The sequence below is a fragment of the Pogona vitticeps genome, chromosome 3 (assembly GCF_051106095.1).
Source record: "Pogona vitticeps strain Pit_001003342236 chromosome 3, PviZW2.1, whole genome shotgun sequence".
Classification (NCBI taxonomy): domain Eukaryota; kingdom Metazoa; phylum Chordata; class Lepidosauria; order Squamata; family Agamidae; genus Pogona; species Pogona vitticeps.
Window position 1 is genome coordinate 166,504,902 of NC_135785.1, and position 18,898 is coordinate 166,523,799.

The 18,898-nt window shown below is 43.9% G+C and overlaps 1 protein-coding gene across 6 annotated transcripts in view; it reads left to right on the forward strand.

Moving 5' to 3' along the window:
- Nucleotides 1-2,454: 2,454 nt before the first annotated feature.
- ATP11A (ATPase phospholipid transporting 11A) overlaps nt 2,455-18,898 on the forward strand; it is a 145,546-nt gene continuing 129,102 nt past the window's right edge. For 5 of the 6 annotated variants that reach the window (XM_020794307.3, XM_020794304.3, XM_072994607.2 and 2 more), the window contains exon 1: nt 2,484-2,672. In XM_020794307.3, the coding sequence (XP_020649966.3) occupies nt 2,634-2,672 (39 nt within the window). In that variant the 5' untranslated portion in view covers nt 2,484-2,633. Of the gene's footprint in view, nt 2,673-18,898 lie in introns of all 6 variants that reach the window. The other variant, XM_072994605.2, reaches the window with a different exon arrangement.

Genomic DNA, 18,898 nt, shown 5'->3' on the forward strand with positions numbered 1-18,898 from the left:
GCATTTCTGTATGATTCTTATTTGTATTTTTTTCCAAAATTTTAATCTGTGTAATGATAATCTGGAGTTCTTAGTGAAAGATCTATATTATTATTTTATGGTTGTTTTATTCTGAATAAAAAAATAAAAAGAAGATAGAACCACTGGATAGCTTAGAGTTTTAGGTCTCTGGCTGTAGAAACAGAGGTCGGGAGTTTGATTCCCCACTGGGCTTCCTTGACAGGAGCAGTTCTAAGATGATGATGAAATATTCTGAGGACCTTTAGAATAGCTTCTAAGAAGTAAATAACCAAAAACCTTTTGGTGAATGAGAAATTTTGGCAAAACTCACTTCGTCTGCCTCTGTGTTTGACAGTTTCAGAGGCTCGTGTCCAATCTAATATTCTAGTAAAAATGAGATAAAACTGGGACTGCGGGTTGATAAATCCATGCTTTAATAATGTCTAGACTTCTATTCATAGTGAGGCATTCACTTCTGAACACCTTAATCCAGCCAGAATGATAGTGAAAGTAAGCCAGTAACACAGTCCATCTATAATGCTCCATATTTAATTTTTCTGGGTTACAGAAGTTGAGGGTTTTTTAAATTAATCTTTCCATAGCCAGATACAGTAATCTATTAACTGAAAACTGGCGTCTACATTGAGAGCCAGTGTAGTAGTACTGTATAGTGATCAGAACGCTGGACTGGTACAAAAATTGCAGGTTCTAGTCTCCTCTAAACCATGTAGGCTCACTGGGTGATTTTGGGACAATCTCTCTCAGCCTACCCTCCTTCACAGACTTGTTGCGAGTGCAAAGTGAGAGGGCAGAGGAGAGCCACGTTTGCCACCCTTTACTCAGGGGCACTTAATACATATATATTTACAAATACAGTAATTAAGGAATTCTGTTGCAGCAGAAACAAGAGTCTGATGGCATCTTAAAGGCAAGTCAATGTTATAAAGCTCTGCGGACGACAGTCCACCTGCATGGAAGAGACGTGAGCTCTAGTTCACGAAAGCCAACGCTAAATAAAGTTTTGTTTAAAATGGCGCGAGAGTGTTTTTAGTCTCATTGTCCTTCTTGTTAAGATTTCTAGCGGCGACTCCAGGCCCTTCTCGTCTTTTGCTTCCTGCGATTGTCTCCTAGCAGCAGACATCTGATCATCGCCCTTGTCAGCAAGGGAAGAGGAAGCGAGTGATCCAGAGAAACAAACGGGCAGGCTCTTGTCTCTCCCCGCGCCCTGTATTTGCCCCCCCCTCCCCGCCCTGAAGCTTTGCTTTTGCTTCCTTGCCACCTTCTCGCATTCAACAGTTGGAGCTTCCCCTGCAGATCCTGCCCACCTTGGACTAGGGTGGAAGTGGTCGATATTGTCTTTTCTCGCTCGGTCCCGAACGCCTCACGGGGACGAACGCCCCTCAAGGCCGGCGATCCTGAAGGAAACCGGGGTTTGGCTCCGCCGTGCCCGGCTGAACGGGGCTGTCTCTCCGCGAGCGCGGATCTCCTTCCGGGGATCCCGCCCTCGACGGCCACCCGCGCCCACGAGAGTAAAAGCTCCACCGGCAACCCAGAAACGGTGGGCGTGCAAATGCGTGTGAATCCAAAAGTTTCAGGGGGAATGGCTTGTGAGTCCATGGTACCGTTCCGGAGTTTTCCCCCTTGGGGGGGGGGCTTAAACAGAGAGCAAAGGCTTTTGAAGTTCTTCCTTTCTGTCCGCTCATCACTCCCGCCCCATCTGGAACAGATGCACCGAGGGCAACAGGGAGTGCGCCGCAGCTTGCCCTCCTCTTTCCTCTCCCGGATGGTCCCTGTTTGGGACGGAGCCCATCTCCTGTTTGGCCCCAGGTACTGAGGAGAACACAACTATGCAAGACGACGGAGGTGGGGGAATTGGGAGGTGTGTATGTGTGTGGGGGGGGGGTCAGAGGGGTGTGTTGTTGTACCGAAGGCGTGGGAGCGCGCATGCTCGCTCGCACCGCATGACGTGAGAAGAGTGGCTTAGCAGGGAAAGATCAAAGACCGAGCGCCAGAAGCCGAGGGGACCGGCGGGGTTGGGTGCGCGAAGAGCCGCCCCCGGGAGAGCAGGGCGCCGGAGCGTGGGGCACGCGAATCGGCTGGAGGCGGGCCGTGGGGTGCGGCGGGAGTGGGGCGAAGTCTCCCCCAGGAAATCCGGGAGGCGGCCGCTCCCTCGCTACCTGCCTAAGGTCCCCAAGCGAAGTTGCCTTTTGTCTCGCCCGCCTTCCCTCCTCCTTCTCCCGAAGGGAGCTGCCGAGGCGCGGGGACGCCTGAGCGAGCCAGCCAGCCAGCGAGCGCCCATGGGGAGGCAGCCCAGGCGCCCCAACAGCCTGGCGCACGCAGACGCCTGACCGAGCAGACCCGGGAGAGGAGAAGCGCCCGCCAAGAAGAATCCCCCCCCGCCCCGACAGCTCCTGGCGGTATCAGGGATGTCGCCGCGGCCACAACAATGAGGCAGAAGCTCCGGCGTGGATGTGGGAAGTAGACGCGTGACCGCGGAGGCGAGGGAGCGAGAGGCGCTTCGTGCCCGGAGCCCGCGACCTGCGCCCGCGGGAGGAGCAGGTGGCCGGATTGGCGGGGACGCCGGGGGGAGGCTGTGGCTGGGAGCCGCCGGAGCAGCTGCCCGTCGCCTCGCCATGGATTGTAGCCGCCTCAGGACCCTTATTAACAGATACGTAAGTAACCCGGCCCTCTCGGCGCGCCTTCCTTCCTACAGGCCGGGCTTTGCCTCCTCCTGCCCAGGGCGCCAAAGCAAGCCGAGATGCGGGGCTGCTGCCGCCCGCCTCGCTTGCTCTTCATGTGGAAACGCGCGCTCTCTCTCTCTCGCGTGCGCGCGTGTAGGCTTGGCAGCGGGCCCCGGTTCCCCGGAAACATCGAAGCCTCGTGGTAGAAGATGTGCCTCTCTTAAATTCAAGGCATAGTCCTTCCGTTAAAATTCCCGTGGGAGGAAAATACAGGTTGTCCTCCCTGCTTCCCTTGAGTAGTGTTTCTGTTGGGAGATAAACGCTCCGCAATCTCCTCAAATGTGTGCATGATGAAGGGTTTAAAATCCGATATTCAGGCGCTTCCTGTGATTTTTCTCCTTTCCGTTCACGGGAGGTTGTATGTGATCTACAGCTCAAAACCCTACTGCTGTACACGGAATGCAGTCTAACGTTCGGGCCTCACACCGTGTTTTCAGAAGCGCAGGAGCCCCAAATAGTGCTCCAGACTGGGCATGTTGATGGACTCCTTCTAACATTGGCTTACTCTAAAATAAACAGGCATCGGGTCAGTTGTGCACCTTGTCCTGTGTGTTTCCAAGTAAATCCCATTCTGGCTACAGTGACTTAATAGGAAGTAATCGGTTCATAGGATTACTTTCAAGGAAACATGTATTAGGAAAAGTCGTATTTCTTTTTTCTTTTTTTTTTATGTTTCTGATGTTTTAAAAGAAAAATACAGTTCCACTGCTGGTAATTGGACTTCCTCTCCTGTAATTTTTTGGGCATTTGGAGAATGTCAGATACAGTATCTGGAACTGATTGAATAAGTAGTGCTGGCCACTCACTGTTTGGCAAGGCAGAACTGAGCTATAAACCTTTCACTCTAGCATTTGATTTGCTTACTGCCATTCCTATCTGGAAAAGCAATGGCAGTTATCAATATTAAGTGTTACAAGGTGCCTTAGATAGCTTCAAATTAAGGACTGGATTAAGAATTGAGGAAACAAGTCTCAACTGTTGTCGCTGGTGAGCAGCAACAGATGGAGGACCAGGTGGATATTTTCAGTAAACTATCCCGCTGATCCTAAATGCAGTAGTGTAGGTGTAGATCTTACTGATTTCACCAATGTTTGTTCTTCCAGTAAAATACATTTAGAGCGACTCCTTAAGGTAATTAAACTGAGTTCCAATGTAAATATATTTTGATTGGTGTTTAGGGCCATATCCTTAGCTACATGCGTATTGCCAAATCAGTTTCATTGAAAGTCAATAGTAAGTGTTCTAGAAAGAGAGTACCAGTTTGTATTTTAACCTTTATAAAACCTCTTGAGACTTAGAAAAACCACACTGTAAACAGATTGACAGGTATGCTCATTTTATTATGCTTGTGTGTATAATAAGACTCTGGAGTCTGTCTCTTCAGATACTGTTTATCAGCTTCCTTTCTTCCTAAAGCTTTCTCATAAGTGAACAGTCATGAGTTTGATAGTCTCATGATTTGTGTTGAGGTCAGAACAAAAAGCCCTTGAGCTGTATTCTACATTTATTGTCTTCAGCAGCCAGCTAGGCTCACTTGTCTGTGCTTTCTTGATGCAGTTTATGCTTTTCTTGACTAAGTGAAATAGATCATATGCATGTTGCTTAATAGCAGTTGATAATTTGCAGATACTCAGCAGGAGTAATAGGATAGGTCAACTACGCAATGTCAGATAAATCAGATTTTATTTAGCAATATGGGAAGATCCTGAGTGTATTCAATTTTCAGCGAGACTCTTTAGCCCTTGGTGTCAGTAGACTATCCGTATTATCTGCTGAAAAATAAAAAGAGGGAGACCCTTGGCAAGAAAAGCTTCAATATGATGAGAATGTGCATCTTTCTCTCTTAACTTTGCATATTTTGTTACTAATGCCAATATTAGTAATTACTGAGTAGTAATTTCTAAGCTTATTACTTTTACTATTTGTGGGGAGAGATGGGAACTATGTGGGACACTGAGTGTTGGTGCTGGGCACTTTAAAACCTTACTCTGGTATCCTCTGGCTTCTGAATTTTCACTTCCTATGCTCTGAAACACATATTGAAAATATAACTAACATTTAAAACTGACCAAGAAGAGGGTACTGAGAAGCTGAATTGTGCACTTACTGGCCACAAACCTGTTGCTTAGCATAGGTAAAGGTAAAGGTTCCCCTTGACAATTTTTGTCCAGTCGTGTTCAACTCTAGGGGACGGTGCTCATCCCTGTTTCCAAGCCATAGAGCCAGCGTTTTGTCCGAAGACAATCTTCCGAGGTCACATGGCCAGTGCGACTAGACACGGAACACTGTTACCTTCCCACCGAGGTGGTCCCTATTTATCTACTCGCATTTGCATGCTTTTGAACCACTAGGCTGGCAGGAGCTGGGACAAGCGACGGGCGCTTACTCCGTCGTGTGGATTCAATCTTACAGCTGAAAATCTACAGACCTTACAGCACAGAGGCTTCTGCGGTTTAACCCGCAGTGCCACCACGTCCCGTTGCTTAGCATAGTAAATTGTAAATTCCATTGATTCAAGTGGGCCTAATCTAACTGTGATTTACTTTAACATAGTAAGTCACAGTTAGAGTATGTCCATTTGAATCAGTGGAACTTGTAGAGGAGGTGACTCATGAAATCCCCATTGATTCAGTGGGCCTAAAGGTTCCCCTTGACATTTAGTCCAGTCATGTCCAACTGTAGGGCATGGTGCTCATCCCCATTTCGAAGCCATAGAGCCAGCATTTGTCCGAACACAGTTTCTGTGGACACATGGCCAGCGCAACTAGACACAGAACGCCGTTACCTTCCCACCAAGGTGGTACCTATTTATCTACTTGCATTTTTTGCATGCTTTCAAACGGCTAGCTTGGCAGGAGCTGGGACAAGCAACAGAAGCTCACTCCGTTGTGTGGATTTGATCTTACAACTGCTGGTCTTCTGACCTTGCAGCACAGAGGCTTCTGCGGTTTAACCTGCAGCGCCACCATGTCCCTAAGTGTGCCTACTTTAGTGCAATTTACTATGCTAAGCAACAGGATTTTAGCCATGATCACATTCAACTTATAAAAACTGTGGTGCTTCATACATAGAAACTGAAATAGATTTTAACATTAATTTAAATTACAATTTGATCCAAGGATTAGTTGCGGCAACATTTTTAACCTGAGGCAGCAATTGGTACTGTCCAGCCTAAGTATTCATTTGCTGCCAAGAAAGTCTTCAGCTTAGACTGTTGGTTAAGAATCATAAAGAAGCCTATCACAAAAGGCTTTGATTGAACAGGCTGGGCTGAGGGATAATTTGTGGGAATGGTGGGTGCCTCCAGAAGATGCCCAAAAGGTATTTGTCAAGTGAAGTTTCTGTAAGCTTCACTTCTCAAAATAACCCAATCGATCCCATTTTAGTTCTGTCAATTCAAGCTTTCACCATCCCTTTTAGTTATATAGAATCTCCGTGTTAACGAGCAGTATTCTTCCAAATAACTAATTCTGGTGACAAAGCAGGCAGTACCCCTCCACCCCACTTGTCAGCTTCACAGAGGCATTTGGCGGACAGTTGTTTGGAATAGGATGCTATATAAACAGAACAAACGAATGGCTGAACTGTTGTGCACATACATTGATGATGTGCTTTGCCAGTCTTTAATTTAAAAAAAATAATAATAATCAAAGCTCTCAGAAAATGTTAAGCCATACTTTAAATTCACCTGCAAAAAAAGAGAAAAGAACATGGGATAGATTGCTTTCTGCTCTTGTATATATGATATTTGAGCACAGTGTTTATTTTGCCCCACAAAGTGCTGGTGGATATGCCAAACTCAGATAGGTCTTTTTAGGACACATCACCATCATCATCTTAGAACTACAGAGCTGGAAGGACCCTATGGATCATCAGGCCCAGCTCCTGTCAGGGAGACACAGTGGGGAATTGAACACCCAGTGGTTTAGGTATTTGGCTGTGACGTGTGAGAGCCCTGGAGGCTGGAAGTTCCTTTGTATCTCTCTTTCCTTCTTGTGATTTTGTACATTTATGTCGCTTTTTTCTCCTCAATTGGAGAAACTACCATAAAAGGTCATATAAATTATTATCAGAATCAGTATGTTAACATTTCATGGCTCTGAAGTTGAAAGACAACGTGAATAAATGCCATATTGAATTGACTCGCAGCGTAGTTCACCTTTTCTGCATATGGGATCCTGTTTTCACGTTTCATCAAAAGATATAGTTTCTCTTTAAAAATTCCATTTTGTTAAAAGAACAGTGATTCGCTTTGTTTGTTTATTCTAATTTGATACTTTTATAGCCCACCTTATATCACAGGATCTCAGCGCACATTATAGAGTGGTATAAAACGATTTTAAAACATAAGATGTTCAAAACAATTTAAAATCAAACGGTTGAAAACGCAAAATTTAAACATTAAAACCATTGCACTAAAACTTGTGCAGGCCATAATCCTCAACCCCTAAAGGCTCTAATAAATAAGTATAAAGCATTGCCAGCGCAGGCACGGCTGATGAGGACACAAGAGAGGGCCTGTTCGTTGCCCCCTTTAGCAGCTCCATTTTCAGGTGTCATGGAGAGACTGTGACAGTATGGGAAATGTAGTGGGTACATAACAGGGCCAGACCAATAATAGAGCCATAATATCAGGCCTGTTCTGGATCATCACCCCCAGTTCACACCTTGATTATGCTTTGTTGTGTCCCAGTTTGCATGAAGACTGATAAAAATGACTTGTCTTCAGTCACCTGTCTTTGTTCTGAAGCTAAACGATCATGCAGAGGCAGCTGCTGTTGTCTGGGAAGAATCCAGGCAGCTTCAGAGTCACTCAGAACCAACTGATCCCTGGAGTTGATTCAGAATTCTCTCTTAGATGTTTGTATCTGGCTTCGCTGCTTGACTTTTCTCAAGAAAGGCAGAACAGAAAAAAAGAATTGGAGAAAAAGGGAGGCCCAGTGGGTTTTGTGTTTTTTTTTGGGGGGGGTTTGGTAGATGAGCTAGTGCATTTTCTAAAACATTATGTCTAATTAGTGATACACAAGCCTTCAACTGTAATTCCTATTTCTAAATTGTGTATAATTTAGCTAATTCATGGGGAAAGGGTGCTAGTACCCTATAGTGGAGGAAACTTTGAATCCTAATTTTTCTCACTTACCCCCTCAGTTTACTAGCATTTCTGGGGAGGAGAGGACACTGACAGCAATATGACAAATGTCTGTTAGTGTTGAGGTTGTTGTTGTTGTTGTTGTTTAGTCGTTCAGTCGTGTCCGACTCTTTGTGACCCCATGGACCAGAGCACGCCAGGCCCTCCTGTCTTCCACTGCCTCCCGGAAGGAAGGAAGTGTTGAGGTGGTTCTCTCTATATGTGAGCACCAGATTAATTTGGGGATGCAGACAATATGGTTAAGCAGCTTAATTTCCAGGAGGTCTTGTACAATATTCTGCCCCATCAAATATTTCAAACAGAAATTGACTTTTAAAATTATATAAGCTGTTTACACACTAACAAAGAGAAACAACATTTTTAAAGGCTTCTGAGGACGTGAAGGGCGCATTTAGGTCTGGCGTTTTGCATCATTGACACTTGCGCAGCATTCTAAGCAGAAACTAGGATAAAATAAATGACATATTTATTGAGCTAATACATTATTTATAGAGCACTGTCACTGTGCAGGGCACCTTATAGAATTACATAGGATAAAGCAGACACGTCCTTGCCCCCGAAGTTCTTATTGTCTGAAGCAGACATTAGAGAAGACGACCGAAGGAAAAAGAGAGGAAAGGAAGATGAGCATGGGTAAAGGCACAATGTCACATTTGTTTTCCACTCTTTCTCCAAGTAGCTCAGGGCAGCATAGCTACATTTCATTCTGTTTTATCCTAGCAACTACCTTATGAGGTAGGATAGGTGGAACAAAAGTGATGGCTGAAAGTCACCCACTAAACTTCATTGCTGCATGATGATTGCAATCCAGGCTCCTGTGGCACAAGTGGAATACTAGCTTGGGATCGGCAGCCACCGTAGCCAATAATTAGAGAAAACAGGTGGGTAACAGATTACTGTATTTTTCGCACCATAAGACACACTTTTTCCCCACAAAACAGGGGGGTGGTGGAAAGTCTGTGCGTCTTATGGAGCGAAGAAAACAGATTATATTTTCCTGTTTTCTTCTCCAAAAAAATTGGTGCATTTATGGAAAGGTGAGTCTTATGCAGCGAAAAATACAGTACCTACTCCAGTCCTAGGCTGGCTTTCTTTTAACACTGACAGGAGAAATGTGGAGAATAATTGGGGCTCCAGACGAAATCTAATGTCGAAGGATGATAAAATAATGATGAAATTCAGGATTAGCTTGTTTTTTTGGGGGGGGCTTTTTTGGCTGAGTAGAAAACACAAATGTATTTATGTATAATGCTCAATAAATGAAAGAATGAAAAAAAAGTTAACCCTAGAAGTCGAGGGGGTGGGCTCTGTCAGAATGGATGCATGAACAAGATCAGGCCTATTGTTTTACGTAATGCTACAGTTTTATCTACTTGATGAGGAAGTTTCTGAGAGGAAGAATGTAAAATATGGTTCTTGGCAGATAGATATATCAAGAACAATAATGATGTATGCAACAATTAGTGATGCAACTTCAGAAATAATAGGTTCATTTGTACTGTGATTTTCCCTCCCACAGTTATTTTTACAGGTACATGTTCTTAGGAGAAAAATTAGCACGACCAGACTTATACATACAGGAGCTAGAAAACCATATTTGTGGCTACTCCATATGTGAGGGGGAATTTAGCACTCTTAGAATGTGGTGCCAGATACTCTATGGTTGTGAGCTAATGTTTGCATATTACAAATTGCAGTAATGCTTGCTTTTAGTTTTAAGGTTGAGGAGGTCTCTGTAAGGAGCACTTTTCACAATATCCCTTTTGTTGTGAATCCTTGTGTAAGTTTGGAAAATATATTTGTCGTTAGTAGAAGAGGTTGCTCTAAGTGTACAGTTGCTGGTTCCTACTATACATGTTCAAGATGAACCAGAAGTGGGAGGCTAAATATTTAACATGCTTCGTGGATTCCCAGGAACACAGTGCAGCCATTTAAAGTACTACCTACTAGAAGCTGTGTAATGTGTAATGTACTTTCTCATTTTGGTGTCCACAGATTAAACTGGGATAACACTGTATAATCTGTCAAATGATGTCTTTCCTAATTGGTATACCTGGTGTCTTAATTTAGAAGCAAAATAAGCAGTCTCCTGCCCCATGTTCTCAGGTAATGAGAGCAAATGTAGTTGTAGGTTCTTAAACTTTGTTGTGGCCAAGAAGACACGAGATAAAAATATCATTAAAAACAGAAATCCCAGACATCTGTGATGGACTGTGTGGCAGGTATAACAAGGAGAGTCATTAGTAGGCAGCCCATATTTAAAGATTAAAATCAAATGGGGAAAAGTGCTTAAGTTGTGGCTTGATTGTAAATTAACTTTATTGCTTTTTTATTGTTTGCAGTTGACTGGAAAAAACGTCAAAGCTGTTTTAAAGGAAAATAGTGGAGAAATGTAGGGAAAAACTAATGGGTCAAGGAGGGAAAAGGGTGTTTTGCTGCAATTTTAAAACCAAAAGGAAAGACTCTTCAATTAAATATTTAATTTAAAAATATTAAAATATTTCAACCACTGGCCACAGCAATATCATATACGTAAACATAGCATGCTAACAGTATGATGACGTTTCTGGCAAGGTAGCTGAATGCTTTAGGAAACAGACTGTGATCTACAGAGGATCAAATAAATTGCCTAGTCTTTAAGGTGTCACAACTCCTTTGTTTTTATCTTTGCTATACAAGATAAGATACAGTGATTCTGAAAGAATGTGACCACCCAACTTCCATTTTTGTTAAGTAGTTTTACTTGCTGCGTAACACTACAGTTTTTCTCCGAAAATAAGACAGGGTCTTTCTTATATTAATTTTTGCTCCAGAAATGCATTAGGGCTTATTTTCAGGGGATGTTTTATTTTACAGTCATGTCATTTTCTGGTTGCTACACAGTGGTGGAGGGTGGGGTTTCACTTAACTGGGGCTTATTTTTGGGATAGGGCTTATATTACGAGCTTCCTAAAAAATCATACTAGGGCTTATTTTCAGGGAAACAGGATAGTAGTAAGGATGGTCTTAAAGAAGGGCATTTTCTAGTACAAGAATTAAATAATGAGTACTGACAATTGAGTATATAGGTAGCGTAGCAACATTCTCTGCTTAAAACTCAGTTGCACATGTGTGTTCTTTAGCTTGCTTAATTAATCACAAATTACATACAAAAAAGGGAACATTTAAAAAGTGCCTTTACTTCGCAGAAAACCTGGAGGCTAGAAGTGTCATATAAAGCAAAGTAGGGTATATTTGACTCTTCCTTTGCTTTCTGTCTCCTTCCTTTTAGTTGCCCCATCAAGTTCCTGAAAGCAAAAACCATCTCTTGCTTTATCAAAAATGAAAAAGGTGCCTTCTGTGGGAAAGGGAGGGCTGAGAGTCCTTTGTTAAGCACATGCGTATGTAGTATGGAGCATATGTATGGAGCTTTTAGTCTAGAACATACACAAGGCGAAACAAAACTATAAAGAGGATGTATGATTGAAAGGCAAAGTTTTGTAGATGTTCCTATGGGTAGATCTTGAATATATAATAAAGCCTGCATGTTCCTGATTTTTCTTATAGCAAATCTTGGTTGTTCTTGGGGGAAAGAAACTCAGTGTATCTGATTCCTGTAATACCCGGAATATTTATAATTTTGACTCTCCCAATTAGTTTGGCTACAGAAAACTGTAAAATCCCAGTTCCTGTAGCACCATAGCACAGCGATGGAGAATACAGTATTAGGAGCTCCAGATTTTGTCAGATTGCACAGGCAGTGGTATGCAATTAAGGAAGTTAACATAAAAATATTGCAAAAAAACACATTTCTTCCAATATATTATAGAATTTAAAGGCTTACAAGCTGTCACATGACCCTGATGTCAATATGGCAAATGAGTAGGTGTTAAATAGCTATGGAAAGTACCAACATTGGATGTTTTTGTTGCTTTCTTGTTGTTTATAATGTAATACTTGAAGAATTAAATCTAGAAACAGAAACAGAACAGTATGTTACCTTTTCTCACAGAACAGAGTGTCAGAATATTCTTTGGAAGAAAGGGAGGTAGCTACAGTTTCTGATATGATTGTGTGGTCTTTGGTTTACGTTGGGCTGTGCCATATCTACCAGTGACCAAATGTGATCTCCATTTAAACAGCAACATAGGATCAGGGCCATTGGCTGAAATGGCATCTGGATCAGAGGCAGCAGTACCAGTTGCTGGGTAACAGCAGAAGGAAAGTGTTAATAGCGTTCATATTCTGGTGATGAGCGTATCACAGGCACCTGGTTAACCCTGGTGAGAAATAGTTTGCTGGACTGGATAGTTGTGTAGGCCAATTCAGCAGAGCTATTACATACACATGCCAATTGCATTTTATGACAAGTTCAGCCCTGCAGAAGAAAAGAGTGATGTTTGTTCATGTAATTCATACTTCTTAATATTTGAAATGCATGTTGTGCCATAAATGGGCAGTACATCATGACATACTAGTTTGGGCATATTTTCTTTAGCTTCAATGGTCCAGTTTCATGAACTACTGCAAGATAAGGGTAGTGGCACATCTCAGTCCATTTTTAATGTGAAGAGAGAATATTTGAAGGAGTGTAAGCATTATATTATATAATTTAGTGAACTTATGAAAGTGTATGGAAACTACAACTATTGTTTTAGGGCAGAAATTATCAATATATTACCGTATTTATAGGAAAAACATAAATAGTTGGTTCTCAGTTACTGATGAAGTTGGTAAGCATTTGTAGACTACAGTTCCCAGAATCTCCCAGCAAATGGCTGGACTGGTGTGGGTTTCCAAGAGCTGCAATCCAGAACAGTAACTTTCCCAATTCTGCTTTTTTAAAAGTCTGAAACAGGCTTTTGTGGGATAATTTGTTGTTTTGAAATTCAGTCCTTTATAGATACTGTATAGAGAAGGAGATATTTAATGGGAATTGCAACACAAATTAGTTTCTTTTTACTGCAGTTTATAAAGTGCTTTGTCACTAATGTATTCTTTCTAGGTTTTAGGTAAAGGTAAAGGTTCCCCTTGACAATTTGTCCAGTCATGTCCGACTCATCCCTGTTTCCAAGCTGTAAAGCTAGCATTTGTCCATAGACAATTTCCGTTGTCACGTGGCCAGAGCGACTAGACACGGAATGCTGTGGTTTTACTTGCTTTCAAATGCAAAATAGTATGCTACTATGATTTTTTAAAGGTCGTTTTACTATAACATGACCCCAATGTACTTCTTGTACTGGGAAAAATTTGTGCATTTTTGGCCACTCTTCTATTTCTCAAAACTATTTATAAACAATAAAGTATCCATGTGTCAGGTATTCAGATCTTATGACCAAATCACCTGTAGTTACTGACTTAGAGGTCCTCTGTGAGTGACTGGCATAGGCCTCCTAAAGAGACATTTAGGTTTGAATGCAGTCCACTGAATGGAGAGAGGGACAGAGCATCTACAAAAGTGATGAACTTCTTTACATTTCATATTGGTTTCGCTGTTGGCCTGTAGGCCTCCTGCAATAGTATCCCTGGCAAAATGCAATCCTTTGCTGGGAGTAAAAGTGATGCTGTCGGTCAGTTTGAAAAATGTGTCCGGATATTAATTGCTTGGGGCATTTAAGAGTTCATAATGCCCACAAGGGTAAATGGAAACTCATAAGCTGGTGTTTAGAAACTGTGCAGAGTTAGCTTGTTCTTTTTGAGAAATCAGAATGCAGGAATATAACTGCTAATGGGTTGGTGTGTGGGATTTCTGACTTGTAATCTTTAGCTGTAGCTGTTTTTCTGTAGAAGGGGTTATAGTGCGACATTACTGGGTCTACTACGATGCTCTGTTTTGCAAACAGTAGTTCTTTGACTGCAAAATGCTGTTGTACTAGATAATCTACCATCTGCTGTTGCACTGTGATTCTGCAGTGCAGATTTTAGCTTTCAGATTTGATGAAATCCCCATTTTTTGCTTTGCCTTTAAAAATTAAATTAATCCCTTTTTGCCATCATTGCCCAACTGTACTAAATATAGTATAATATGCAGTTGTTTGTTTCAGGCGAGCTGGAAAATGTGTCCCTTGCAGCGTGCAGTGATTCTAGCATTAAGTGGCCACTAAACACTTTTACAGCCAATGGCAATTGCCTGCTCTGCCTTCACAGGGCAGCTGGCATTGCTCAGAGTGACTGCCTTTGGTTCTTGGCAGCAGTAAGCAGTCATCAAGATGATGGCTTTTGAAGTCATCTGTTTCTTTGGTCGTGTGTGTGTGTGTGTGTGTGTGTGTGTGTGTGTGTGTGTGTGTGTGTGTGTGTGTGTGTGTTCAAGTTCCTCTCTTTCTCTGCCCTTTTCACATCAATTAAAACCAATATTAAAATGCAATAAAATACCCAAAGAGCAGCAATAATGTAATTTTTAAAAAGCAGATCGTCCAGATACAGCAACTTGCCAAGCAAGCAATTTACCCAACATACTCTTTGCCAAAATAACAGATTGCAATCAGAAAGCATGCAGACCTACGTAACCTCTTGCGGCCAAGCCTTCCACAATTTAAGTGAGGCCACTGAAGAGGCCTTTTATCTGGTCCTCATCATAGTTTGAGTACAAAGATAAGTCTCTTTGTCACATTTTGGGTGCAAGAGGCTTACATGGAAGATTATATTCCTTAAAGTATCCTAGTGTTTTGTCATTTATGGGTTTTAACAGATCCTTTTTTTGTACTTTTTGTCTCATGCCCTTGCAGCATAGTTACAATGTGACTGCCCTCCAGCATTCTTCCCTCTAGATTCTGGATGAATTGTAATATCTGAAGATTCCTGTTGCAATTTCATTCTGAACAAAATGTAATTTCTGAGGACTCCGCGTAGACAGCATTGGAGCATCCAGTCTAGATGTAACTAAGACATATTTTGTCGTTAGGTCCATCCTGAGCCTAAGCTGGGCAAAGGTGCTCCTAGCATTAGCTTCAGTCTGAACATCTGGGTGCAAAGTCCAGAAAGCTCTGAAGCTGTGGACCAGATTCTTCACGGACAGCACTATGCCGTCTGAAACAAATTAGATAAATATTGCATGGCCTGTCTTCTGACAGAAAGCAATTTTGTCTGAAATAAATCTCAGGGTGAAAACAGACAGGAAAGTGGCTTGCATTTTGGAATGCTTGGCAATCACATGACACACGGGAAATAGCGATCCAGTCCAGTCCTGATCTGTGCCAGAGCTTGACTTTTTTGGTCCAGTGGCAGGACTGTTCTTTTTTTTGGGTTAGGCTAGAGCAATTTCCACATGGACTGAAGGACTGCTTTAAAGGACGCTTTCTGGTGTGATCAGACACAGTCTTTTCTTGTTGTCTGATCTGGTGGGGTCACAGGTCCCCTTGTAGGCCTTGTTAAATTGTTTCTTCTTTGATCTTTCAGAGCAGGATATTAAAGTTTATGTGCATGTGTATGTATGAAAAACAGGCCCTTTGGGGAGAAAGAAACCTCTACTTTTTGAGAAAGGTTGACTTTGCCCCATTAAACATTTTCATGCAAATTCAGCGGGGGGGGAGGTTGCAGGTTACTTGGCTGTCATAAAAGTGGGGGTTGTGACTTGAAAAAGGTTGGGAACCACTGTTTTATACCCTACTAAGCATATACAGTACTTCCAATGATTGCTGCTTTGTGTTTGCTTTTATTATCAGATGGTCAATGATTTCATAAATTCTCACTTTATTCTAAACCAGGGGTGTCCAACCTTTCACCTTCCCTGGGCCACATTAGAAGATGAAAATTTGGTTTGGGCTGCACATACATTTGGTTTGCTTACCGGCAGCTGCGATCTCAGACAGCAGAGGCTGCCAGCTTCGATTCTGGCGGCTTTATGGGGCTGGGAGGGGGTCCACCTATTGACCGGGACGGCGCAATGCAGTCACACAGCCCCCCTGTCCCCTTCCCTCCCACTCCTTCCTTCCCTCTCTCCCCCTCTACTGTTGTGACATGCCCTGGCCACATTCCGGCCGCAAGCGCCAGCAGTGTAACTTGAAACTTTGGAATTTCTTTAAAAATAAAAATTTGCACTGGGCCGCATTATGAGCTGACCTGGGCCGCATGCGGCCCTCGGGCCGCAGGTTGGACAAGCCTGTTCTAAACCCTATTAAGAATTTCAGTATGACATTTAAAAATTGGTAATGTGTTTCAAAATCTGTTTTAAAAATGCTTGAAATAGTCCTTTATTTTAAGTAGCATTGACTATGAAGTAAGCTTATTTCAATGGATGGATAGGTATACTTTATATATTTAAAGTACTTTGATCTGAGACCTTCCAATGTTTTCTTTGCTGCAATACGTCAGAGTTTTGGGAAGATTGACTTTTTATTTTGAGAGCTTTCAAGTAATCCCTTAGCTTGTTGCTGTAGAGAAGTGGGTTGAAGGAGCCTTGATGGGGAAAGATATTAGTGATTGATAATAACTATTCTTGTTGACATAAAGTGATTACAAAAGGAAATATGCATAAGATTGCAGCACTCTCAGGTTCAGAACAAAAATAAAGACAATGATCATTTCTCTTATGAAATAGTCAAATCTAACATGCACTTGCACGGTTGTTGCAAAGTGTGGGATTTGATCATATTGGCAAGAATTGATACTTTGGGAGTTCTTTCTTTTATTCCTGTTATGATTGTGGAGGAAGTATAAACCTATATGTGGGACATCTAAAAACGGACTTGTGATAATTCTAGTCAGGAAGTGGTTTCTTGTATCTGGTAACAGTCTCCTACTAATCTAGCTAGAATCCTTGAGTTAAATTCCTTGAAGGTTTTTCAAGTATGTGTAATTGGTTTTTATTCCCTTCCCTCCTCCCCCTGCCTGTGTAAGTATTCCAACTATTTAATTTTACATGCTCTGTCTCCCCTCCCCTCTGCCCCAAATACATAGGTTCTTCATCGTGGTCTTCTGTGAATGCACACAAAGGGTTAATACCAGCGCCAGCGTTGGGCCTCTCGGAACGTTTTCTAGCTGCAAGAGAAAAGTAACAATGTTTAGGACTACCCCTACTGCGCACGCCCAGCCTAACCGTCCCTCAGTTCCATTTTTCCGCCTAGCGGTTTGGAGCCTCTCGTCTTAGCTGCGTTTATTGCTGCGTTATTGCGATCTATCTGATTTTTGGCTTTGACCTTTGCTTCGCTCACGGACTACCCTAGCGCTTTTTCCCTTCAACTTGACGACCCGGTGTATTTTCTGGCTTACTCGGACTGTGTTTGGACTGCTCTGCCTTATCCTTGGACTTGTCGTTTCGGTTTCCTTACTACCCTATGTCCCCTTCAGGGCCGTTCAGCAGGTGTGTGGTGTGCGACCGCAAAATCCCCCATCAAGACGGCCACGATACTTGCCTGTATTGTTTGGGCGAGTCGCACAATCCCAAAGCTTGCCCACACTGCAAAGCCTTCACTAAGGCCGCTCTCAAGGCTCGCCAACAGCGCCTTAAACTTCATCTGTGGGAGTCAACGTTGTCTTCCACGGCGCCCTCGGAGGGGGAAATGGCTTCCACTTCTCGAGCAGCTCCTGTTCACTCAGTCGTCTCCAAAGTTTCCAAAATGTCGAAGAAATCCGCGTCGTCGAAATCGGCCGCTCCTGCTTCACCCGAGCCCCCGGCTCCGAAAGCTAAGCCGTCGAAATCGTCCAAAGCTAAGGCGGCCGCCCAGCTTAAAATGACATCTATTCCACTTTCTCCGAGCTCGGGTTCCATCCCATCGCCGATTCTTGAGGAGTTGTCGAGGCGCTTCGGGGCCTCGGCCGAGGCACCCGCGCCTCCTCCTGCTCGACGTACTGAAGTGATACCACCTTCGGGAAGGTCTTCCCCGACGCCGAGCCAGTTAGTCGCTGTCACTACTGGCCTCGCTTCTGCCCCACATAGCCCTTTTCCTGCGGGCCAGGGGTCGCCTCCCGTGTCGATCTCGTCCGTACACTCGGACTCGAGATCTCCTCGAGAGAAGATACCTCGATCACCTGTGCGCTCGAGGTCTAAATCTCCTCGAGGCAAACGTTCTCGCACGGAGAAGCATGGCTCCCCGAGTCGGTCCCCATCCTCCGGCCGCTCGAGGTCGAAGTCTCCTCGACGGAAACGATCGAAGAAGAGGCATCGAGCTTCCACTCAGTCCGACTCTAGCGATCGCTCGGACTCGAAATCCTCTAAGCGTAAACGCTCTAAGAAGAAGCACCATTCTCATCGACGTCGTGGCAAGCACCGACGTCGGTCCTCTTCTTCCCGTTCGGCGGATTCCGACCGCCCTAAGCGTCGTAAGCACCATCGACGTCGACGCGGCCGTTCGCGGTCTCCTCCTTCGTCGTCGACATCCGCCTCTCGAGACCGGTACCGCAAAAAGATCCGGTACATATATGTCTCTTCTTCTTCGGAGTCGACCCGACCTCGACGCCGACGCCGGGCCATTCGAGCCAAAGACCACCCTCTTCCGGTACCGGTTGCCCCTCCACCGCAACCGGCCCCTCCCACCTCGGCACCGACCGTGGTCCCCGTTCGACCCCCGACAACGCAGGTCGACGTCGAGAAGCCCCCTCCAAAGAAGAAGAGGGACGTCTTCTCCTCTGATCCAGATGAGGTGTCCACGGAGCGGTCTTCTGACTCCGATCAGGAGCAACCCCCACCCTTACCACCGCATGATTTACCTCCGGGTGATCTGGTGCTTTCCGATACTGGCGATACTCACGCTCCTTCTCCATCTGAGGATTTTTCTTCTTACTCTCAGATGATGTCCAGGCTTGCCAAGACGCTTAAATTGGACTTGAATCTCCCTTCCCCTCCGGGAGAGGACTTGTTCTTTGGAGACATAAAAAGGGACAGTACCGCTCCCCCCAGTATAGCCTTTGTGCCTGTAGTTATGGAGGCCATCAAGGAGTTCTGGGCTCAGCCTGCGACTACACCTAATGTCCCTCGTCGCACAGAACACTTCTACAAGATTCATGGGGCCGATACTCATTTTCTGCTCAAGCATCCCATTCCAAACTCGCTCATTGTTGAAACAAGCTGTTCAAGGCCTTCGGCCAAAGCTCA